This window comes from Hemiscyllium ocellatum, chromosome 3, assembly GCF_020745735.1.
Source record: "Hemiscyllium ocellatum isolate sHemOce1 chromosome 3, sHemOce1.pat.X.cur, whole genome shotgun sequence".
Classification (NCBI taxonomy): Eukaryota; Metazoa; Chordata; class Chondrichthyes; order Orectolobiformes; family Hemiscylliidae; genus Hemiscyllium; species Hemiscyllium ocellatum.
The window spans coordinates 143,755,118-143,781,289 of NC_083403.1; the positions used below are offsets into that span (position 1 = coordinate 143,755,118).

The 26,172-nt window shown below is 41.2% G+C and overlaps 1 protein-coding gene across 6 annotated transcripts in view; it reads right to left on the reverse strand.

Annotated features, from left to right (window-relative positions):
* dtnba (dystrobrevin, beta a) overlaps nt 1–26,172 on the reverse strand; it is a 540,419-nt gene that overhangs the window by 102,698 nt on the left and 411,549 nt on the right. Inside the window, exon 16 of one of the 6 annotated variants that reach the window (XM_060822043.1) lies at nt 4,487–4,850. The exons of the other annotated variants lie outside the window; for them this stretch is intronic. Coding sequence (XP_060678026.1) covers nt 4,839–4,850 — 12 coding nt within the window. The 3' untranslated portion in view covers nt 4,487–4,838. Of the gene's footprint in view, nt 1–4,486; nt 4,851–26,172 lie in introns of those variants that run through there. 6 annotated transcript variants of the gene reach the window in all.

Below are 26,172 nucleotides of genomic sequence, written 5' to 3' on the forward strand. Positions count from 1 at the left end.
TTCTTCAAAAAACAACGTCTTCACAGATCCAGGCTGAGGTTGCATTCTTGTGGTTTAAGCAGGCTGGTGACTTACATTAGTCTCACCACACGTACCACCAGGTCATACGTGACATCGTCTGAGGGATTGGATTGGGGGAATTCCAAAAATAGGAAGATCCTGCCCTCCAGACCACTGCCTTGAATACAGATAACCTTGACAAAGAGCACGATAAGATAAGCCTCCACTTTATCTTCCATAGTCACTGGCTCAGGGTATCCAGACCCCTACCTATATCCTGGCTTAACGTGTCATACATAGTCAAGAGAGTGGTATTGGAAAAGCAAAGCTGGCCAGGCAGCATCTGAGGAGCAGGAGAATCGATGTTTCAGGCATAAGCCTCATTCCTGATGAAGGACTTATGCCCAAAACATCAATTCTCCTGCTCCTCAGATGCTGTCTGACCTTCTGTGCTTTTCCAGCATCACACTCTTGACTTTGATCTCCAGCATCTGCATTACTCACTTTCTCCTCCTTAACGTGTCATACAGGAAATCACAAACCAAAGGAATTTTTTTAGGGTTTTTCTGTTGTGATCTCCCCAGTGTAGTGATAGACACACAAAAATACTCTTCTAGAAAGAAGTACAAGTGAAAACAGAATAATTAAACAAAAGTAATAGTTGTTAATCAAAATTTCTAAACAGGTTTCAGATAGAGGAAGGTTAAGGTCTTATTTTGTGTCAGTTCATGTTAGTTCATGATGAGGAGGAGTTGCTGTTGGACTGGGATGGACAAAATCAAAAGTCACATGACACCAGGTTATAGTCCAACAGATTTATTTGAAATCACAAGCTTCCAGAGCTTTGCTCTTTTCAGGAGCAGCACTCCGAAAGCAAGTGATTTAAAATGACCTGGTGTAATGTGACTTTTGACCATGTTAGTTCAGACACACTGCAATACAATAGGGTCAGAGAAGAGATTCATCAAACAGTATGGCACAATTATTTTGCAGAACTTGGGAGAGAAATTGAAGGACTAGAGCAAAATGCAAATTGATATTAGGTGGAAAGGATACCAAGTTTCTGGAGTCAGAGGGGTGTCCAATATGAATGGAACAACAATTGTGCATCACCCTGTTTCAACAGTAAAATATTTGATCCACTTTATACTTTTTGTTCTTGTTGCCTCATGACAATAATGTTCCTGCATAAAGGAGAGCCTCCTTGACAGAGCACTTGCTTCTTCCTGCCTCATTGAGCTAAGCATCAACACACAAACCTATAAATCAATGTGTGTGATGTGTGTTATCAGGTGTTGGTGCAACATCACTTCAAATGAATGGGGGAGGAGGAAAGAGGGAGTGACACTACTGAAAACTCACCATCAGTCACCTCTACACACAAAACACATCGAGTGAGTTAGAGAAGTAATATAGGATTGTGAGATTCATACAGTTATCAGCTGCCCTTTGTTCATTTTAAGGTTTAAAAGTAAGGATGTGAAGGGAGTTTCTGCAATCACAAATGGTGTTTTTGCAGATCAAATAAAGTGCTTCTGCATAATTCAATAAATCATGTGACTGCTTCACCAGTTACAAAGAAACTAATCTGTTTAACAAAATCTCTCAAATTCTAATATTGAAGAATAAACACATTGGACTAAAATAAGCTATTAAACACTACCTCTTGCAATGTTATACAATAGAACTGTTTCCTATAAATACTCAAATGTTAACAAATTTGAAAGTATTCACCTGTGTATTTTAGCTTGTTTTCCTCATCACCACTTTGAGGCATCCAAAATAAAATTAATCCAGCACAGTTCTGACAAAATGTAAATATAGAATCTTCTTCAATTACCATGTCAAAACCCATTGTTATCTTCTAATGCATATTTGCTTCAATGAGTCAAGAGTGTGGTTCAGGTAGATGGAATGATGAAGGCAGCGTTTAGTACACATGCCTTTATTGGTCAGAGCATGAAGTGTAGGAGTTGGGAGGTCATGTTGGGCTGTACAGAACATTGGCTAGGCCACTTTTGGAATAATGCATTCAATTCTGGTCTCCTGGCGATAGGGTATTGTTAAAAGTAAAAGGGTTCAGAGAATATTTACAAGGGATGTTGCCAGGGTTGGTGGATTTGAGTGACAGGGAAAGGCTAGATAGAATGGGACTGTTTTCAGAGACTGAGGGGTGACCTTGTAGAGGTTTATAAAGTCATGGGGGCATGGATAGGGTAAATAGTCAAGGTTTTCCCCCCATGGTAGGGGAGTCTAGAACTAGAGGGCATAGGTTTAAGATGAAAGGGGAAAGATGAAAAAGGGACCTAAGGGGCAGCTTTTTCACACAGAGGGTGGAGTGTGTATGGGATGAGCTGTCAGAGGACATGGAGGAGGATGGTACAATTACAGCATTGAAAAGGCTTTAGATGGGTACATGAATAGAAAGGGTTGACAGGGCTATGGTCAAATCACCATGGATGAGTTGGACCGAAGGGTCTGTTTCCGTGCTATACATCTCTCTACGACTCTATCAGGTCTGGCAGTTTAGGAGATCAGTGCTTTATTCAAATTATTTTATGTCAGTCAGACAGGGTGACAGCAATCAGGCATTGTCTCTGTCAAAAATCATGAGAATATATGGAAGTGAAGATTTGTAAAGGGAGATCAGAGTGAGACTGGTCTAATGAATTTTGTTTAAAACAGTATAGGTTTAGCTCAGTTGGCTGGATATCTGTGTTGCAATACAGAGTAACATCAACAGCCTAGGTTCAGTTCCCATACCCAGCTGAGGATACCAAGAAAGGCTCTCTTGCTCAACCTCTCTCCTCGCCTGAGGCATGGTAACCCTCAGTCTAAGCCCACCACCAGCTCGCTCTCTCTCACTCTCTAATGAGAGAGCAGCAGCCCTATGGTCTATACTATAAACTCAATATTTGCTCTATTGGATTTGAAACTATGCAATTAGTCCAGACCTTTTGATGACAAGTTCAGGAACGTAATCGCCAAGTCACACTACTCCCACTGTGCTTTTATTGCAATTAGAAAATGAACAAAAAGCCAGAGACTGAACTGAAACATATGAAGCGACCTGAGAAACATTAAAAGAGCAGGGAATTGTCATAATGTCAAACTTTATCACAAATAATCCTACTCACTATCATAGCCTTTCATCAGAAAGGTCATCTGATTCTTTACAATATTTGTTCATATCATCTGCCACAAAAACACAGCAGAGTAACTTAATTCTAAGACATTACCACGTAATACTCTCTTCCTAATGTTTATTTGTTACTCCTGGTAACCGAACGCGACATTCGTAAACAAGTGGCAGAAATTAATTTCATCATTGCCATTCATAATCTTGGAAGATGACAATTCGGTCATCTAAGTCCCTCTCTCTGTTGTAAAAAAGAACAGTCAAACCATATTAACATCACTGGCTGGACAGAAGTTATTTTCATTAGAGTGGTGCTGGAAAAGCACAGCTGGTCAGGAGCAGGAAAATCGACGTTTCAGGCAAAAGCCCTTCATCAGAACACCCTGAACAGCTTTTGACTGAAATGTCAAATTTTCCTGCTCCTCGGATGCTGCCTGACCGGCTGTGCTTTTCCAGCACCACTCTAATCTAGACTCTGATTTCCAGCATCTGCAGCCCTCACTTTTGTCTATAAGTTATTTTCATTACCTAATTGAAGGTAGAGAGGAATGTAATGTGCTTACTAAAAGATAACCAGAACTTTATGCACTCCTCAAAGACAAAGTTTTCCATTAGAAAAAGAAAGTGCTAGAATCTGGCAGCACTGATGGAGAAAGAAACACAGTGAACGTCTGGATTTTATCAACACGTTAAAGCAGGTGGGCAATATCAGAAAGGTTGTTAAATGGAAGTGGGAATTTGAGACTGGAAGTGAGATGCCCTTTTTTAGCCACCACCTCCCTGATGGTGATGGCTGCCTCTGTAATAGGGGCATTTCCAGCCCACTTGCACCTCTAGCAACATACACAATCTCCTGAAGCACCACTGCCTTGCCAATGTTGCTGAACCGATGGCCCTCTGAACTCACCATGAGCTCTAAGTGACCTACCACTGTCCTTCATAAATAATGGGCTGGCAGCGAGAAGAAAGGACCCCGATATCTTTGACCATTGATGTGGACGCACTTCCCTCAGACCTGTTGCCAACACAAAACAACTTCCAATTCCCAAGGCTTGCAGTTCTCACTTTTGCCTGAAAAAGAATCTTCCTTTCATTTGCAATCTATCCCTTTACCAATATAATCAATTAGCACTTTGCGAGGTTTTCCACTGATAATAAAATGCCACATTTAGAGTTGTGTGTGCCCACATAAGCCTAAGTATTCTCATTCATTGGAGAATGGTTGAGCAAACTGTGGTTTACATGCTCTCAGCTCCAAAGTACGCCTGCCCACTCAGTTTTCTATCACTAAACGGACAATTTTGCAGAAAGTCATTGGGCTACCAGAAAGTCAAACTCACTGGCACTCTCTTTATCTCAACCTGTGTATAAGTCATCTTCCCAACAGTCATACATATTTTCTTCTCAAAGCATGTGGTGTGCTGAGGCTGAGCATTCATTGCTGGGTGTGATTACTATTATCAACCCATATATGATAGGGAACGTGAAGAGGCGAGTATTAGGAATACACTGGTCAAAAGACATTTACAGTGTGCACAACAGGTACGCCTTTACATTGAAAAAAACTGATTTAAAAAAACTTGCTGTTTATGAGGCACTTCAAATTTTAATAAATAGATTTTAAAAAAATACTATGTCGAGTCAAGCCTCTGAGCGACACATTGCCGGGCTCAGCATCAATCTGTTAGCACCAGGGAGATCACAGGCAGCACTGTAAATAGAAATTAAACATTTTAATAAACCAAAAAAATACTGTAAGAAGATATAATAAACCTAAGATATGCAGATGTGATATTTCCTATAATCACTGCCAACAAGATAGCTACTACATCACTGATCGACTGCCAGGTGAGATACGCTTTCAAAACAATACAAAATAATGCAGATGGTGAAAATCTAAAATCAGAACAGCAAGTACTGAAAGTACTCAGTAAGTTTGGCAGCTTCTGTCGGAGCAGAATTAACATGGGAGGTTAAATACCTTCCATCAGAACGCAGCTTAGAGTCATGCACTTGGGGGATAAATGCAAATACCCAACAGAGGAAATGGCATCACTTCTGACACAAGCTCATTGACCTGAAACACTCTGATAAGTGGCTGTTCCTAAATTCAGTGGCAATGTTTTAATAAAAGCAAAACTAAATTCACTCATTTCATAAAGGCCCATTTTTCTTTGAATGCAACAATTTGCATTTATATGCCAGCTATAATGTTAAAAAAAATTCCAAGATGGTTTATCATGGTAAGTTCGCTGACACATAACTACAAACACTAACTCACAAAGGTTCACAAGTAATCTCTGGTTCATTTCTTGATTAGCAAGTAAATTGGCATTGTGTGTGTGTAAGATCAGAGAGTTGAATGTATGATTCAAATACTAATGTAGTAGGAATGGGTTCAATTCATATGGCACTGACACTAAAACTGTGCCAGAGGGAGCTGTTCTGTTGTGATGTGTTTCCCTTGAGTTGTACTGGGACCAATGAATAGGCAAATTGAAAAACTAGAACTGTCAAGAGGGCTTTAAATGGAATAAATGGAGGGTGGAGTTCATTACGAGTGAACCAATGGTGAAGGGAAATTTGGAAAGTTAAGGAGCAAGACAAGGTATTAGTGCAGAATAGTAATGTGAATAATGAAAGGACATGTGACATACAGGGATAGAGTGTATGAACAGAAAAAGTGCAAAAGGTTTCAGAATAGGGAAAATAATGAAAAGACATATGTAGTGGTTCTTTGTCTGATTGCATGCTAGATACAGTGATCTACTAACAAATATGAAATAATATTTACATGGATAATGGTTGCAAGATGATTAATACTGGGAATTGGATAAAGGTCGTGACACTTCAAAGTGATGGGGAGAAGGAAAAAAAGAGGTTAGACAGCTCTGTTAAAAAAGGATACAATCAGGATTGCACGACGAGATCATCTTGGATTGGAAGGTCGATAAGTAATATCACGTTTGGCTAGAAATAAACAAAATTGCAAGGCAAAAGGGCAGAAAAGGAATTAGTTGGACCTGTTTCTAAGGAAGGATGTGATAGTCTTGGAGGGGATCCAGAGGAGGCTTGCAAGAATAATTCCAGGGATGAAAGATTTGCCATATGAGGAGCAGTTGGGAACTCTATGTCTGCACTCCATGGAGTTTAGAAAGAGGAGAGAGGATCTGATTGAAACTTACACAATACGGAGATAGGGTCAACATGGAGAAGATGTTTCCACTCACAGGAGAGACTATGACCCAAGGGCACCACTTCAGAGTGAAAGGACAACCCTTTAGAACTGAGATGAGGAGGAATTTCCTCAGAGGGTGATGACTCTGCAGAAGTCATTGCTGCAGAGGGCTGTGAAGGCGAAGTCACTGAGTCACTGAGACAGAGATCGATAGGTTCTTGATTAGTGAGGGATCAAAGGTTATGGGGAGAAGGCAAGAGAATGGAGTTGAGAAATGTATCAACCATGATCGAATGGCAGAGCAGACTGATGAAACATTTTCACATTTTGAATTCAGAGTGGAGGCTCCTCATCCTGAGGGCTTAACAAGAGTGTAATGGATATATTGGTGCAATATTCCCAAAGTCTTCTCAAATCCTGGAACGCAGAAAATTAGAAAATCAGAAATACAACACACTATTCAAGCCAGGAGGCAAGTAGAAAGAGGGAAATCATAGGCCACTTAATATCTGTCATTGAGAAAATGCAGGAATTCATTATTAATGGAATAGTAACAGGACACAATGAAAATCATAATCAAGCAATGGTAACATTCTTTTACTAAATTATGTTTCAAATTTGAGTTTCAGGATCTAACAAAAGCAGGTTGGATAGAGGTGAAAAAGTAGACATACTGCATTTGGATTTCCAAAGACATTCAATAAAATGCCACTTGAAATGTTCCTGCACGAAATAAGAGTTTGTGAAAGAGAAAGAAAAAGAGAGAGAGAGAGAGAAAGAGTTGGGATAAATAGTATTTTTCAGGTTGGCAAACCATAATTGTTTGAGTAGTGCAGTGATCATTGATGGATATAGCTATTCACAAGCTTTATTAGTAACTTTGACAAAGGGCTACAGAGCATTGTGGTCAAAATTGCTGATGACACTGAGATCATTGGGAAAACAGGTTGTCAGGATGAAATAAGGCTTGAGTTTCATGACCAAGTTAGACAAATCAGGATAGGAAATGCTACGACTTGGCAGACTGCTGGGCATCTCTCTCTCAAAAATACCCAGAAAGGTATTAAACTCACACTGACAGTCTTACAAGAGATGTGAGCAATTCTGGGACAGTCACTAGGGAAGAGGGTGGCTGATTACAGGACAGTCTGGAAATGGTCCCAATGCTTTCATTGCTCCACACATTGAATTAGACAGAGGACAGTGAACTCACTGAGTAATACAAGCAGCGCTATTACTCCTTACTTTGAAATAGCACCTTTATAGTAGTCAGCTCTTCACAAACAAAACCTGAACATAATCTTTAGGGCAGCTGACCAAATGCTTGATCAAAGAGGGAGCTTTTTACAAAATGACTTAAAAGGAGAATCAAGATACAGAAGGACATCAGGAGGAAATTGAAGATCCCAGAATCCAGGCAGCTGAAGGCACAACTTCCAACGTTGGAACAATTAAAATTTCAAATACTCAACATGGCAGAATTTGAGGAGCAGGTCTACCTCTGTGAGCTGCGGAGCTGGGAGGTTATAAAGATGGGGAGAGGCATGGCCAGGAACATGAAAGCAAAGTAAAATTGAGGTGTTGCTTAACCAGGTGTCAGTGTGGATACTGAGCAAAAGGATGATAGGTGGACAGGACTCAGTGTGATTTAGGATACACGCAGATTTGGACAATATCCAGTTTAGGGGGTAGAATATGTGAGGCTAGCCAGGAATACACTGGAATATTCAAGTCTGGAGGTAATGAAGGAATGGATGAGAGTTCAGCATCAGAAGCTGAAACAAGGCGACAGTTATAAAATGGTGAAAGGTTTTCAACATTTTGGAAATTCACCAACAGGAACACCTGCTTATCCAATCGCATGCAATTTCACAGATTGGAAGACACTGTGCGTCATAGTCACCTGCCAAAGTCACCTAGTGGCAATCAATGGTGCCCACAATTCTGTAAGAGCTTACACTGAGTTACACCATATATATATGTGTGTGTGTGTGTGTGTGTGTATGTGTATATATATATATATATATAAAAAAAATATACACACACACGTACACAACACAGAAATTGGTCACTCAGTGAACTGGACAATGCTGGCATTTATGCCCACACCAGTCTTTCCTTACCCCATTCAAACTCTATCTCTGTTTACTAACCTCACAGTTACCTTTGTGGGATCCCTGAATAAACTCAGCTGTCCGAGCACAGTTAGCACCAATGGCTTCTCTTTCATAGGAATGTGGTTCAAATTCCTGATCTTGGCCTGCAGGCTGTATGCAGAATGTGAAAGCTGTGGTGACCTTTCTGCCATAGCCAAAGCCGTGGAGTTTGTTGGAAATTATAGGAGTAGCACCAGAGCTTTTCCAAAGCTTCATTATTGAATCACTAAGAAATCTTGGAAAATCCACCAAGAGGCTGGATGTGTACAGCTGGATTGTCCTGCTTGATGCATCTACCGTCATCTCTGAACTGAGACAGGTCTGCTGCTCCCCCTTGCTTCAAATCATTCAGACAGAAGTTAGAATGATTTCACTCTTGATCGACTTCACTCCGACATGGACTACATTTTATTCATAACTGCTGATTAGGAAGATGAACCAGCAGCTTCCTACAACTCAGGCTGTTTTTATTCCACCTCAACAAACAAACAAAGTCTCCTAATACACCCCTTCCCTCTTTGGAAGGAACATCAGTTCAAAACCCATGGTGTCAGTGGGGTAGTGTCATTGTCACTAGACTAGTAATTCAGAGTCTCAGGTAATAGTCGAGGGGCCTGGGTGAGAATTTTAATACAAAAATGCCTGCAATTAAAAGGCTAATGATGACCACAAAACTGTTGTCAATTTTTGTAAAGAACCATCTGTTTCATTCATTTCATTTAGTGAAGGAAATCTGTTGCCTGTACCTCATCTGGCTTACATGTGACTCCAGACCCAGAGCACTGTCTTTGACTCATACTTGCCCTCTGAGATGGTATAGAAAGCCATTTAGTTGTGCCAAACTGCTGAAAGATTTCTAAAACAAAAGGCAACAACAAACAGAGTCCTGCCAATCCTGCAAAGTCCTCCTTGTTCAATTTTGGGTGGGGGGGCGGGTGGGGGGCGGAGGTGGGGAAGTGTTGGAGTGTTTAAATTGGGAAAAGGATGTTGTGGAACTTGAAAGGGTTCAAAACAGATTTACAAGGACATTGCCAGGGTTGGAGGATTTGAGCTACAGGGAGAGGATTAATAGGCTGGAGCTGCTTTCCCTGGAGTGTCGGAGGCTGAGGGGTGACCTTATAGATGTTTATAAAATCATGAAGGGCATGGATAGGATAAATAGGCAAAGTCTTTTCTCTGGGTGGAGGCATTCAGAACTAGAGGGCATAGGTTTAGTGTGACAGAGAAAGATTTAAAAGGGACTTAAGGGGCAACTTTTTCATGCAGAGGGTGATACATGTATGGAATGAGCTGCCAGAGGATGTGGTGGAGGATGGTACAATGACAGCATTTTGATTAGATCCCCTACAGTGTGGAAACAGGCCCTTCAGTCCAACCAGTCCATACTGACCCTCCGAAGAGTAACCCACCCTGACCCATTTCCCTCTGACTAACGCACTTAACACTATGGGCAATTTAACTTGGCCAATTCACCTGACCTGCACATCTTTGGACTGTGGGAGGAATTTAAAAGGCATCCGGATGGGTATATGAATAGGAAGGGTTTAGAGGGATATGGGCTGGGTGCTGGCAGGTGGGACTAGATTGGCTTGGGATATCTGGTCGACATGGACAGGTTGGACCGAAGGGTGTGTTTCTGTGCTGTACATCTCTATGACTCTGTGACAGATGTGTAAGAAATGATGGCCAGCCAACAAAGCCCACAGCCCACGAGAGAATAAACAAAATCCCTTTTGATTCCTTCTTGCCCTCCTAAAAATATGTAAAAATATTTATTATCCTTTCTTTCATGATGCTGACTGTATTATTCATAGCATTGATTATGGGCAGGAACTGACTGAATGAACTGGAGGCACACATGAAGGTAGCTGCTACGTTGCTTGATCTCCAGTCTCAATGATTCCCTAAAAATAGAACTGTGACCAGTTTTACCCTCATTTGATTTAAGTAATTTATGATCAAGTCTCTCTAAATCTTGCTTTATTTCAATACCCTGAACCACTGAACACAGTCATAATCTAAAATTTCTATTTACTTTTGTTGTTTTCCCCAAAATTAAATTTCCATGAATAATTTCCTCATAAACAAATTAAATAAGTTATTGTACAATATTTGAAATCTCTTGGTATATCATCTTTCAACAATTACACTATTTGCTTTTCCAGCTGCTGCTGCGTCAACTACATTCAGAGAAAGATTTGATGTTCCTCTACTGCTCCCTCGTATCTTCATCTCATTATCTAACATCTGAGCTAGAAGCAGCGACCTCTTACTTTTGGTCTTATTGCCCACAGTCTTCCTTTGTTCTCCACTGTAATTACCTTCTATCTCCAGCAATATGATTTTATTATGCTCCGTATAGAGTTCCCAAGCATTACCTACTTTCATGTTATACTGCTACCTTTTCCTAAAATCGATCTTCTAAAGTTGAAAGGTTCCATTGTAGACACATTTCCTTTCATTCCAAAACAAATATAAAAATGTTGTGATTATTAGTGCCAAGATGTTCCTTGAATCTGAGATGTTCTAGTATTTTCTGGTTACTCATGAGCAGGTCCCATTGCAAACTTTTCTCATTTGGGTTCATTGGTCAATTGTCTTAAGTAACAATTCAGTATAATGACCAGGATTACGTTTGTACTCCTACTGTATCCTTTGGAAAAGTTCCAAGCTACCTCTGGTATACTGACATCAACAATAAAAACCCTGATAATGTTTCTACCCCCGAATATACAATAAAATATCACGGTCAATTTCCCTCTCCCAATTTTTCGTATTTTTTCATAACATTCCTGCTTCATCTGCAGTGAGATTGGATCAAACTTGATTGTCCTAGGTCTCTGATCCCTTCTAGTTTGAAGGTTTAATCACCATGAAAGAAGTTTTGCTCCTGTACATTTACCCAGTATGCACCATGATTGATCCAGGTCTTTATGATGGTCCATGATGTCTCATTATTTTTCTCCAGAAAGGGATTCTTGTTCACCCATTTTATTCAAACAAATCTAATAATTCACATACACAATTAGAAGTAATCATCTCAGACAGTGTTTATTAATTTGACCATTATTTCCTTGTCTTTTCACATACCTTTTGGTTTTACACATTTAACTCCTGCGGTTGTACATGCTCCTTCACCTTATAGCTCCCTATAACAGTATCACTTCTCCCAACATCACTCTACACTCCATACTTCTTTTTAATCAATAGCTGCTTTGGGTGCCTTCCCTTCCTACCTTATTAGTTTCAATTGATCTTCAATTGAAGATCGTATGAGGAAAGGCTGAGGCACTTGGGGCTGTTTTCATTGGCGAAAAGAAGGTTGAGGGGGTGACTTGATAGAGGTGTACAAGACGATTAGGGGTTTAGATAGGGTTGACCATGAGAACCTTTTTCCACGTATGGAGTCAGATATTACGAGGGGGCATAGCTTTAAATTAAGGGGTGGTAGGTATAGGACAGATGTTAGGGGTAGATTCTTTACTCAGCGAGTCGTGAGTTCATGGAATGCCCTGCCAGTAACAGTGGTGGACTCTCCCTCTTTATGGGCATTTAAATGGGCATTGGATAGGCATATGGAGGAAATTGGGCTAGTGTAGGTTAGGTGGGCTTGGATCGGCGCAACGTCAAGGGCCAAAGGGCCTGTACTGCGCTGTATTTTTCTATGTTCTATGTTCTAATTCTTCCAAACTATTATCTATCTTCTCTGCAAGGAAGTAAGATCGGCATCCACCTGTTATAGTGAAGCAAATCTGAGCTACACAGTATTTTTCTGTCCTGCAAGTTGTGAAGGTGGTCTATGAGTCTGAAACATCCTCCTCCAAACTATCCTGAGATTACTAACTGGGGTTTTGCTCTACAGTCCAGAAATTAACAAACTTTATTTTTCAAGACATCCATTCTACTTCCTCTGATGTGAATGATTATGATAATGTACCAACATTTTTTTGAAGACTTTCTTGCTTTTCAGAGATTTTCCACCAACTTGGTTACATCTCTACCTTATCACCTTATTAAGGCAATGCATCTTTCAGGACCTCTGATTACATTGGCAAATTAGAGACCCTGGATATCTTTGGGGTAATGCAAGAGTTTCAATGTGTCTCCTCAGGATTCTTGCTGCCAATTCAAGATTTGTGGGTTCAGGGTGAAGAACCATGATTGAAATCGCATCACAAAACCAGAGGTAAATAATGGCCTGGGTCAACCTAGAGCAAAGCTGTCAATAACAATAAATTCTCCTTACAAAACGGGCAGGTTTAAAAATGAAGAAGGAAAATCTCATGCCCAAATTATTATATATGAATCCCATTTTAGATGGGACGGCATGGTGGCTCAGTGGTTATCACTGCTGTCTCACAGCACCAGGGACCCGGGTTCGATTCCAGCCTTGGGCAACTGTCTGTGTGGAGTTTGCACATTCTCCCCGTGTCTGCGTGGGTTTCCTCTGGGTGCTCCAGTTTCTTCCCACAGTACAAAGATGTGCAGGTTAGGTGAATTGGCCATGCTAAATTGCCCGGAGTGTTAGGTGCATTAATCAGAGGGAAATGGGACTGGGTGGGTTGCTCTTTGGAGGGTCAGTGTGACCTTGTTGGGCTGAAGGGCCTGTTTCCACACTGTAGGGAATCTAATCGAGATGGTCAGGTGGACTTGACATGCAAACGTTGGCCTGGGGACACACCTGATCAATTCATGCCATTGCTACATTGGGCAAAAAGGAGGGCCTGGTGTATAAGAATATAATTTTATATAAGAATTGTATGCAAAATTGAAAAGGAAACTGTTTCAGGGAAATGACAAGTGGGGACAGATCTGCCTCTTAACGCTCTGTAAAACTCTAAGTCTCTTTAATAGGCAAGGCACTGGAATTAATCGTAAACCTCTTTCAAATAATGGAAAACACATGGCAGCAAAATTCCCTCTTTCTGTAAGAATTGGTGATATGTGGTTCAGTTACACTATTAACTCCAGGAATAAATGACTCCAATCACACTGCTTTTATTTAAACGCCAGGTGCAGAGTTTCACAGTAATTATTCATATAAAATGCTGAGCTAAATACCACCTTCAATTAATGAAATATTGCAAGTTTCTGATACGTTTCTTATATTTATATTCACCTATATCCTTCCCAGGAATCCCCAGAAAAACCTCATCATTTTTCCATGTTCAAACCCTGAACAACATAAGATTGAGTTCAACTTACTGCCTGCTTCTGTTCCTCGTCCTACACAAGTCAGCATTTGGAAAAGGAAAGAGAGAAAGAGAGATAGATTATTAGACACGAGATAGATATCTGCAGTTGTGAAAGGTAAAGAAGAGTATTAGAAAAAAGAAATTGCTGGAGAAACTCAGCAGGTCAGGCAGAATCTGTGGAGCAAAAGTAGACGCTGCCAGACCTGCTGAGTTTTTCCAACAATTTCTGTTTTTGTTTCCTGTATCTGCAGTTCTTTGTTTTATTATATAGAAGGGTATTCAATTGGACTTTGTACTTAGCACAGGCCAACATACAAGACAACTACATCATTCTTATTCAATAAGCCAGTCAGTGGTATCAATTCGACATCCTGCTGGAACTTTTCTTTTGGCTTTAACATGCTCTGTTATGCCCATCCCTGTCCTCACACAACCCCTTACCCTAACCACCTGCCACCAAAGCTCCAAGTAGTAACCACAAATTGTTCAGTTTAATTATAGGACTTGGAACAAGAATCCAGCTTTTCTTCCAATCAACTGCCAAGCTATCTTGATGCAACTGCAAGGAGATAACACAAGAGATGTCTCAACTTATCTGCTCCTTTCTTTCCAAGTGAACAAACGTGCAGCCACAAACAGATCCAGGACCGCAGTCCTCGAACAGGTGTGTTCTTACGTCCTCATGTGACTGTTAGCTCATTAAAAATCATTTTGATGTACGTGTTTATACACAAAAGTCAAAACCAGATTCATATTTCAGAAAAAAAAATCACTGAGATATAAAGATGAAAGAAGAAATACTAACCCCTCAATGAGCAATTATTGAAAAGTCGATTTAAATTCTTAAGAACCACAGATAACAGGACAGCCTCAACGCACACTCCAAATGTTGTCAGTACATGAACCTACAGTCTGTAAACAATATTGGAACACTCTTCACAAATATTTGTGTGTTATTTAAGACAAAATTATTTTTCTCTTGAGGACAACAGAATGTTTTCGCATAACATGGAATTTCCTTTCTGCCACTTCTTCGATGGTATACAAAACAATTATACTGAGGATGTGAAAATACACTAAATGCTGTTAGGCACTATCTATGGAAAGGAAGATTATGTTACACATCGAAAACTACATCGGAACATTAAACTGAAATTTCAACCCTTTTTCTGAGCTGCTGAGTTTGCGGTATTTTCTGTTTTGATTTCAGATTTCTAGCATTCCCAGTGTTTTGCCCGGATTTACTGTGGGGTACGCAGGTAGGCCTGATTCACACCATCTTATTTTCATTACCGTATAGACTCATGTAAAAGTCCATCTCATGTAAAAGTTGACCTCTTAATTATGGTCAAAACATCTTGTATTTTCCATCTATCGCATGTAAAAGTTGACCTTACTATATTACATTATAAACCTCTTACAAAGGAAACTGCACGTTCCCATTAACTCACTTAAACAAAATCGCATTCATTCATTCATATTAGTAATTCTAATCATCCTTTGTTTACTACATTCATAACTACTTATCACACTTGGTTTACTGCAGCACGTTTTGATTGATTGATTCATTCAGACCGTTACTAAGGCTATCGGTACTAATCACACTTTGTTAACTCTACATCCAAATGTTAATATTGTTAAAAAGTTAATCATTTTAATGATATCATTATATCTGAATAAAAGTGAGATATATTAGCTACAAACCGGTAGATCTTTAATTCTTTGACAAATTTGTTAATGTTGTTGAGGTTCATAAATGGGAGGGAAACAGAAGAATTTGGTGGCAAAGTTTAAGGCACTTTCACATTCAGAATTTAATAAATGTTTCATTTTAAGTGTGCCGTTATACCAGGCCATGACCACGTGGAACAGTGTGATTCTGCAGGATATCAATGAATCTTTGACATGTTAAACTTCCTTCCTGGTATGTATGAATAACATTTCCTACCAGTAATTCATTCTTGTTTCTCTTACTTTTATCCGGTAATTACCTTTATCATAACTCATCGTGTTTTTCTTCTTTACTTGGGATTAGTTGTGTGATCAAATTGACTTCTGCTAATAATATGGTATTTCGAACTGCAGCATGAATTTCAGCCCCTCAAAACTCGTGCCCATGTATTAGTCAACTCTATAAATTGAACCTTTAAAAATAGTCTAAAAAATTTTGACTTTTACACAAATATATGGTAGTTCTTTCTTAATGAACTGAAGCATGACTTCAGTCAATGGTGAAATTGATAAATTCACTTCCTGACGACCAAGTGTCATGAAATCTGGAAATATTCCAGGTTTTATTCCTGATAGTTACTGATTTGGCCTATACCAGCTGAGGCTGTAGTTTATCAATGAAAACTGGCCTCAGTCATCCCAGACTAAAGGAGCATACCTCAGGCAGGGATGCTTTATGTTTTTTTGGCAATGATCTCACCTTTGACTCAGAAAACAGTGGGTTCAAGTTGTATTCTAGAAACTTCTTCACCTAACACAGTGATACTTCATGTTGCTCTGTGGAGACACTACACTACCACAAGTGCTGTCAGAAGTGATTGTAAATTGAAGTCCTATCTGCCCCTTGCTGCAAATAAAAATCCTATGGCATTATCCCAGACAAGTACAGTGCAGTTCTTCCCAGTATTTGGTCAATACTCAGCCACCATACTTGCTTTGCTGATCACCTACATATAAATGAGGTGTAGGAATAGGCCAGGCAGTAACTGTGGCTGAACTCTTCTGAAACAACTGGAATAAATACCACTGCAAATGAACAGAATTCAAAACCTGACTGTACTTGACACTCTGTCACATTCCTTATCCTAGTGAATAAATTGACTTCCCTTCCTTATCTCGCAGACAGCAGAATAAAATGTACTTTAAATTATTATGAGACACAGTTCATAACCTTATTTAGTGAACTGGGGCTTGGATGGGAGAAACCAGAGCGAGTGATCAAATTAATCTGACACAGGAAGCTAATTTGCCGGTATTGGAAATGGCATTTTGAACTAGCAAGCTGATCTGCAATGTGCTCAGGTTTAACATGTGAAAGTAATTCTGAAAACAACATATTTAAAAAGGGTTGGCTTGCCAGATGATCAACACCAGAAGAGACAGCAAGAGACTGATAAATTTGTGAACTTGTGAAAATCATCTATCATTTGGTGATGGGTGTTCCTGTAAATGTCACTGTATTTCATATAATCAAATGATGAGTCAAAACAGAAACACTGCTTTGCTTTCTCAGTTTATTTATTTAAAAAAACACTTCCGATGAATTTTTGCACTCTGACACACAACAATACTAAAGGATAATGATAACCATATTGGGCAAGAGGAAATCCATTTTTCAGCAACATGTCCGAGATATCGTCAATGATTTACAAGTAAAAGCTCATAAGTTTACAATGTTATTGACTCAAAGTAGAAAATAAATTGAATAACTTGCTAATTCTCAAATGCTATTTTGTTATAGATCTGTGGTGTAAAAATTAATTATGGATAACTTTATACAAATTCATACTCCAGGCATAAAGCTTTGTGTACTGGGAGTAGTGACTGGGAATATGGGAAGTGAAATTCTGCTAGATCCTTTAACTTCACAAATTTCACTTACCCTCAGGATTCCCAATTGCTGCACAAGACTCCGCAGAAGTATCAGCTTAGCTTCAGATCAAATACTGAAGAAGAAAGACAGTGGAATGGAGTCAAGCAGACCAATACCATCTCCCAGCTTTGATTCCTTTCTGTGCAGAATGTAACCCTAACCATTTACATAAATGATTTGGATGTGAACATAGAAGAATGGTTAGTAAGTTTGCAGATGACACCAAAATTGGAAGTGTAGTAGACAGTGAAGAAGATTATCTGAGACTACAACTGGACCTTGATCAGATGGACCAATGGGCTGAAGAGTGGCAGATGGAATTTAATTTAGATAAATGTGCTGTGCTGTATTTTGGAAAAGCAAATCAAGGCAGGACTTATACACTTAATGGTAAGGTCCTAGGGAGTGTTGCTGAACACAGAGACCTTGGAGTGCAAGTTCATAGCTCCTTGAAAGTGGAGTCACAAGTAGATAGGATAGTGAGGAAGGATTTGGTATGCTTTCTTTTACTGGTCATTGCATTGAGTGTAGGAGTTGGGAGGTCATGTTGTGGCTGTACAGGACATTGGTTAAGCCACTTTTGGACAATTATATGCAAACTTGGTCTCCTTTCTATCGGAAGGATGTTGTGAAACTTGAAAAGTTCAGAAAAGATTTACAAGGATGTTGCCAGGGTTGGAGGATTTGAGCTATAGGGAGAGGCTGAACAGGCTGGGGCTGTTTCCCCTGGAGCATCAGAGGCTGAGGGGTGACCTTATAGAGGTTTATAAAATCATGAGGGGCATGGATAGGGTAAATAGAGAAGGTAAAAACAATGCTGGAAACCAGATTCTGGATCAGTGGTGCTGGAAGAGCACAGCAATTCAGGCAGCATCCGAGGAGCAGCGAAATCGACGTTTTGGGTAAAAGTCCTTCTTTTGCCCGAAACATCGATTTCACTGCTGCTCAGATGCTGCCTGAACTGCTGTGCTCTTCCAGCACCACTAAATAGACAAGGTGTTTTCCCTAGAGTAGGAGGGCCCAAAACTAGAGGGCATAGGTTTGAGGTGAGAGGGGAAAAGATTTAAAAGGGGCCTAAGTGATAATACTTTCATGCAGAAGGTGGTGTGTGTGTATGGAATGAGCTGCCAGAAGAAGTGGTGAGGGCTGGTACAATTACAACAGTTAAAAGGCATCTGGATGGGTACATGAATAGGAAGGGTTTGGAGGGATATGGGCTGGATGCTGGCAAATGGGACTAGATTAGTAACGGATATCTGGTCAGCACGGATTTGTTGGACCAAAGGGTCTGTAAACATGCTGTATGACTCTATATCTCTTGGATTGTTGCTCAGTGCTGGGGTGGGGCCACATTGGTTGTGGAAACAAGTAGGATTCATTCTTCTCTTCACTTTCAGTGACCTATGCTGTAAATTCTGTGTGAACTATGATAATGATGAAGGTAGGTTGAGTGTGATGAGATATTTCCCCCCAGTCTGAGGTTCACACCTGAAAAATGGCTGATAGATTGGTGTTGGGACCACTGCTGAGTAATAACCATTGGCTTCAGGAGAACACTGGAAAAAAAGTAGGGCATTCAGCCTTGAGAGCATTTGACACCATTTCATATTAAGATAGCTCAAACTCTTGAACGCCTTTTACTTTTATGAGCTTTTCTGCCATTGGTGATCCATTTATCACATCACATATTAGATTCAAACATTTTCCCTCCTGCAGATATAGACATAGAACAATACAGCACAGAACAGGCCCTTCGGCCCACGATGTTGTGCTGAACATCTATCCTAGATTAAGCACCCATCCATGTACCTATCCAATTGCCGCTTAAAGGTCGCCAATGATTCTGACTCTACCACTCCCATGGGCAGCGCATTCCATGCCCCCACCACTCTCTGGGTAAAGAACCCACCCCTGACATCTCCCCTATACCTTCCACCCTTCACCTTAAATTTATGTACCCTTGTAACACTCTGTTGTACCCGGGGAAAAAGTTTCTGACTGTCTACTCTATCTATTCCCCTGATCATCTTATAAACCTCTATCAAGTCACCCCTCATCCTTCGCCGTTCCAACGAGAAAAGGCCGAGAACTCTCAACCTATCCTCGTACGACCTATTCTCCATTCCAGGCAACATCCTGGTAAATCTCCTCTGCACCCTCTCCAAAGCTTCCACATCTTTCCTAAAGTGAGGCGACCAGAACTGCACACAATACTCCAAATGTGGCCTAACCAAAGTCCTGTATAGCTGCAACATCACTTCACGACTCTTGAATTCAATCCCTCTGCTAATGAACGCTAATACACCATAGGCCTTCTTACAAGCTCTATCCACCTGAGTGGCAACTTTCAAAGATCTATGTACATAGACCCCAAGATCCCTCTGTTCCTCCACCTGACTAAGAACCCTACCGTTAACCCTGTATTCCGCATTCTTATTTGTTCTTCCAAAATGGACAACCTCACACTTGACAGGGTTGAACTCCATCTGCCACTCCTCAGCCCAGCTCTGCATCATATCTAAGTCCCTTCGCAGCCGACAACAGCCCTCCTCACTGTCCACAACTCCACTAATCTTCGTATCATCTGCAAATTTACTGACCCACCCTTCGACTCCCTCATCCAAGTCATTAATAAAAATTACAAACAGCAGAGGACCCAGAACTGATCCCTGCGGAACTCCACTTGTAACTGGGCTCCAGGCTGAATATTTACCATCTACCACCACTCTCTGACTTCGACCGGTTAGCCAGTTTTCTATCCAATTGGCCAAATTTCCCTCTATCCCATGCCTCCTGACTTTCCGCATAAGCCTACCATGGGGAACCTTATCAAATGCCTTACTAAAATCTATGTACACTATATCCACTGCTCTACCCTCATCCACATGCTTGGTCACCTCCTCAAAGAATTCAGTAAGACTTGTAAGGCAAGACCTACCCTTCACAAATCCGTGCTGGCTGTCCCTAATCAAGCTGTGTCTTTCCAGATACTCATAAATCCTATCCCTCAGTACCCTTTCCATTACTTTGCCTACCACAGAAGTAAGACTAACTGGCCTGTAATTCCCGGGGTTATCCCTATTCCCTTTTTTGAACAGGGGCACAACATTCGCTACTCTCCAGTCCCCTGGTACCACCCCCGTTGACAGTGAAGACGAAAAGATCATTGCCAATGGTACTGCAATTTCCTCTCTTGCTTCCCACAAAATCCTAGGATATATCCCGTCAGGCCCGGGGGACTTGTCTATCCTCAAGTTGTTCAAAATGTCCAACACATCTTCCTTCCTAACAAGTATCTCTTCTAGCTTACCAGTCCGTTTCACACTCTCCTCTTCAACAATACGGTCCCTCTCGTTCGTAAATACTGAAGAAAAGTACTCATTCAAGACCTCTCCTATCTCTTCCGACTCAATACACAATCTCCCACTACTGTCCTTGATCGGACCTACCCTCGTTCTCGTCATTCTCATGTTTCTCACATACGCATAAAATGCCTTGGGGTTATCCTTGATCCTATCCACCAAGGATTTTTCATGCCCTCTCTTAGCTCTCCTAATCCCTGTCTTCAGGTCCCTTCTGGCTATCCTGTATCCCTCCACTGCTCTGTCTGAACCCTATTTCCTCAACCTTATGTAAGCCTCCTTCTTCCTCTTTACTAGACATTCAACCTCCCTCGTCAACCAAGGCTCCCTCACACGACCATTTCTTTCCTGCCTGATAGGTACATACATATCAAGGACACGTCGTATCTGTTCCTTGAAAAAGTTCCACATTTCCACCACATCCTTCCCTGACAGCCTATGCTCCCAACTTATGCTCCTCAAATCCTGTCTTACAGCATCGTAATTTCCCTTCCCCCAATTGTAAAATCTACCCTGCTGTGCGCACCTATCTCTCTCCATAACCAAGGTGAAAGTCACAGAATTGTGGTCACCATCACCAAAATGTTCACCCACTAACAAGCCCATCACTTGTCCCGGTTCATTACCAAGTACCAAATCCAATATGTCCTCCCCTCTGGTTGGACAATCTACATACTGAGTTAGAAAAGCTTCCTGGACACACTGCACAAACACCATCCCATCCAATCTACTTGATCTAAAGAGCTTCCAATCAATATTTGGGAAGTTGAAGTCGCCCATGACTACGACCCTGTGACTTCTGCACCTTTCCAAAATCTGTTTCCCAATCTGTTTCTCCACATCTCTGCTGCTATTGGGGGGCCTATAGTAAACACCCAACAAGGTGACTGCACCTTTCCTATTTCTGACTTCAGCCCATACTACCTCCAAAGGCAGATCCCCCTCAAACTTCCTTTCTGCAGCCGTTATACCATTTCTAATTAGCAATGCCACCCCCCCTCCTTTTTTACCACCCTCCCTAATCTTACTGAAACATCTGTAACCAGGAACCTCCAACAACCATTCCTGTCCCTCATCTATCCACGTTTCCGTGATGGCCACAGCATCATAGTCCCAGGTACTGATCCACGCCTTAAGTTCACCCACCTTATTTCTGATACTCCTTGCGTTGAAGTATATGGCTGATAGGTCTGTACTTCCTTGTCTTTTTACCCCTTGTTCCTTTTTATAAGTGACAGGATGAGATTTCAAGTTTCCAATCTCCAGGAATCATTCCAGAATATACTGAATTTTGAAAGATGATTACTAGAGCAGCAACCAGCTCCCTCAACATTCTGGGATGCAGATCATCTTTCAGCCCCCATTAATTTCAGAACAGAGCTATATAAATATAAGGACATACAAATAACTACAATCTGTAATTGTTACTTTCTCATCAATAGCATACATTTTTGGCTTAGTACATCCTATTTCACAGCAATTCTATATGAATAGGGTGTAGTCAATATAAAGGAAGACTTTGTTTTTGAAACACTAGAAAATATAATGAAGATAATTGGATGGTCTACCATGCTATATTTATATTCTTGGCAAAATACAAAACTAGATTTCAATTGAATAAATTATACATGGGTTCTCAACACTAAGTCAGCAATCTCATTCATACCTGACACAGGATGCACAAAGGGTAAGTTGATCAGAATGCTATAATAAGGGAGGTTCCTCAGAGGTTGTTGAGGAATATTACTCAATAATTAACCGTGACCAGGGAACTGATGCAGCTAGGATGGTGCAAAGGTGCAAAGTCTTGAATTTTCATCATTTACACCATGCACTTCAAGCAACTAAAATGTCACCTCAAAACATAAATGTGAATTGTTGAAGACACATTCAAATGATTTAAACAGCATCAATTTCTTGGTAGCAGTGAAGCTGTCAGACTTTGAAGCAAAAGTCCAGAAGGATTACTGTTGGGGAGCTAACTGCATTCCAACCTCACCATCCAAGTGCCTACAGGCACTTGAACACATCGATTTCCTGAATCACATACTGCTGAAATTTAAAAGTATACGTACCTTAGTGAAGTGGATGTACAAACATACGTTGGCAAGATTACCCACAGAACATATCCAACAATTTAAAATGGAAAGCTACATCCATATTTGTTGATGGTAAGTTGCCTGCGACATCTAAGAAATTACACATTGTTTTGCTAATAGTTTAGCCCGGACCCAGACAATATAAATGAGGAGAAATGTCTCATAACATCACAGGATTTCAAGGTTCGACATTCATCTTAATACATGTGTCATATAAATCAATAATGAACAGAGAGGTAAACTACCAACCAGAATCTGAAACTTTGTTTTTGTTTTCCAGTTGATTTTCCTGAAGCTGGTGTAACTAATCACACCCAACCTTGTAATCTGCTTTACCAGGTGGAGGAGAGTTCAGTGGTCATTAACTTTGCTCAAATCATATTTTTCATTGTTTAATCCATCTTTACACAGGAAGTGATCCTGACATCAGTGCTGAATGTGTCCAAGACAGCAAATAACTTTAACAATGCTATGTTTACCACAATATCGTAACCCTGTCGAATCATTGGTAACAAGATGAATTTCAATTAATTTGAAAAAATAATTCTAATTGGCAACAGCAGAGCAACCTCAGAGTCCGTACTGTTTTCCTGATCCAATTTAAGAACTGCAGCTGAGAAATGTAGCAGGGAAGGATGCAGAAAAAGTGAGTGTTTCATCAATAGAAGGACTAAACTGTGACAGAGACGGTGATGTTTCTGAGGAAGAAGCAGGCAGCTTCCAGTGATGGAGAGAGTATAGTGATGAGAAATTTGCCACTGGTTCAAACAGGATGTCGAATAGTGAACAGTCTTGATTCAGTGACCAAAGAGCAAGACAAAATTAATGGAGGCTGACAAAACTGGTTCTGATCTTTCCAATGTTTAACAAGAGCAAACAGTCCCTCATTTAATTACTTCCCTTTCACTTTCAGCTGCAATGATAGCACCATTGGAAAGTTCCCAATGATTACAATCTTTATCATTAACATCCGATCAGTCCTTTAATGGGATTACTGGTATAAACAGGAACTGTGACAAGTGGCTCATCTTATGATTCCCCAACATCTCTCTGCCACATGAAAGACTCAGGTAAGGAGTGCGATGGAATAGCCACCATCTGCAGAAGCAAGCTCATTCAAGCAAACGCAGGTCATCCACAATAGCTGGTAGTCATTGCTCCACCCAGCTCTGTGCATTTTACAGCTGGGATCTTGGCATGAGAAGGAGGGCAATAATAAGCTCATGTGAATACTATTATGTCTAATTTCCCTGGCAAACAATGTTCCTGATTGTTTTTTTGAGTGCACAGGTGATGCCTTTAAATTGCCAATCCCTTTAAATGTCCATGTGGAGCTGTGCAAGTACAGTCATATAAATAGTCTGACTTCCGTACAACAATATCCAGGGGTTGCCACATGGCCTGGGGGAAACATTGCCTCTTAATCATAGTCCATTGAAACTTGAACAAGTATTGTTATTCTATCCATGCTTACAGATCAAAATCTCTTCCCTTTCTTTTTAATATGTTTTGGGTGGAAGCTGGAGAAGTGTAGCATTTGTGAGGTTGTTTAGATTAGATTAGACTTAGATTAGACTTACAGTGTGGAAACAGGCCCTTCGGCCCAACAAGTCCACACCGACCCGCCGAAGCGCAACCCACCCATACCCCTACATTTACCCCTTACCTAACACTACGGGCAATTTAGCTTGGCCAATTTACCTGACCCGCACATCTTTGTGACTGTGGGAGGAAACCGGAGCACCCGGAGGAAACCCATGCAGACACGGGGAGAACGTGCAAACTCCACACAGTCAGTCGCCTGAGTCGGGAATTGAACCCGGGTCTACAGGCGCTGTGAGGCAGCAGTGCTAACCACTGTGCCACCGTGCTGCCCGTGTTGTCTGTGGGTTTGTGGTAGAGTGAGGTGCTGAGGTCTTCATCCTTGATGGAGATGCATGTGTCCAAGATTGGTGCACCCCAATATGCCAACATCTTCATGCACAGGTTCAAACAAGACTTCTTCTCTATGCAGGATCTCCAACCAACATTATACATCAGGTACATTGATGATATTTTCTTCCTCTGGACCCATGGTGAGGAGTCACTGATAAAACTACACAGTGACATCAACAAGTTTCATCCCACCATCAAACTCACCATGGACTACTCTCGACTGTCTCATTCTTGGACACATGCGTCTCCATCAAGGATGGACACCTCAGCACCACACTCTACCGCAAACCCAAGACAACTTCACAATGCTACACTTCTCCAGCTTCCACCCAAAACATATTAAAACAGCCATTCCCTATGGACAAGCCCTACACATACACCGGATCTGCTCAGATGAGGAGGAACGTGACGGACACCTGGAAGTACTCAAGGATGCCCTCACAAGAACGGTGTATGATGCTCAACTCATCGACCGCCAGTTCTGATGTGCCACAGCAAGGAACCATAATGACCTCCTCAGGAGACAGACACGTGCTGCAACTGACAGGGTACCCTTCATTGTTCAGTACTTCCCAGGAGCTGAAAAATTACGCCATGTTCTTCGTGACCTGCAACACATTATCAATGAGGATGAGCACCTCACCAAGACCTTCCCCACACCTCCACTACTTGCCTTTAAACAACCGCCAAACCTCAAACAGATCATTGTTCGTAGCAAATTGCCCGGCTCTCAGGACAATTCCATACAACCCTGTCACGGTGGACGCTGCAAGATGTGTCAGATTGTGGACATAGATACCACTATTACGCATGGGAACACCTCCCATCTTGTACATGGCGGGCACTCATGTGACTCAGGCAACGTTGTCTATCATATACGTTGCAGGCAAGGATACCCGGAGGCATGGTACATTGGGGAAACCGAGCAAAGGCTACGACAACGGATGAATGGGCACCGCACAACAATCAACAGACAGGAGGGTTCCCTCCCAGTTGGGGAACACTTCAGTGGTCCAGGACATTCAGCCTCGGACCTTCGGGTGACCATCCTCCAAGGTGGACTTCGGGACAGGCAGCAGAGAAAAGTGGCCGAGCAGAGGCTGATAGCTACGTTCGGTACCCATAGGGAGGGCCTCAACCAGGACCTTGTGTTCATGTCACATTATAGGTGATCACCATTGTACTACACATACACACACACACACACACACACACACGCACAGATGCGCACACAGACACCCACACCCACACCCTTATAGACACACACACTCCCACATTCACACATGTACCCCCTCACAGACTTAAGACACTCTGCTCTCACTACACACACATTCTCACACTCACAACCCCTACCCCAGACAGACACACACACAGACAGACAAAGACCCACACGCACACATATATTTTGTGGGGTGAATTTGTACTTGCAGAGTTACATTGTACTTTGCTCAAAAACTGCATGCATTCATGTAGATTGCTAAGCTCAAAAACAGCATGAATTTAT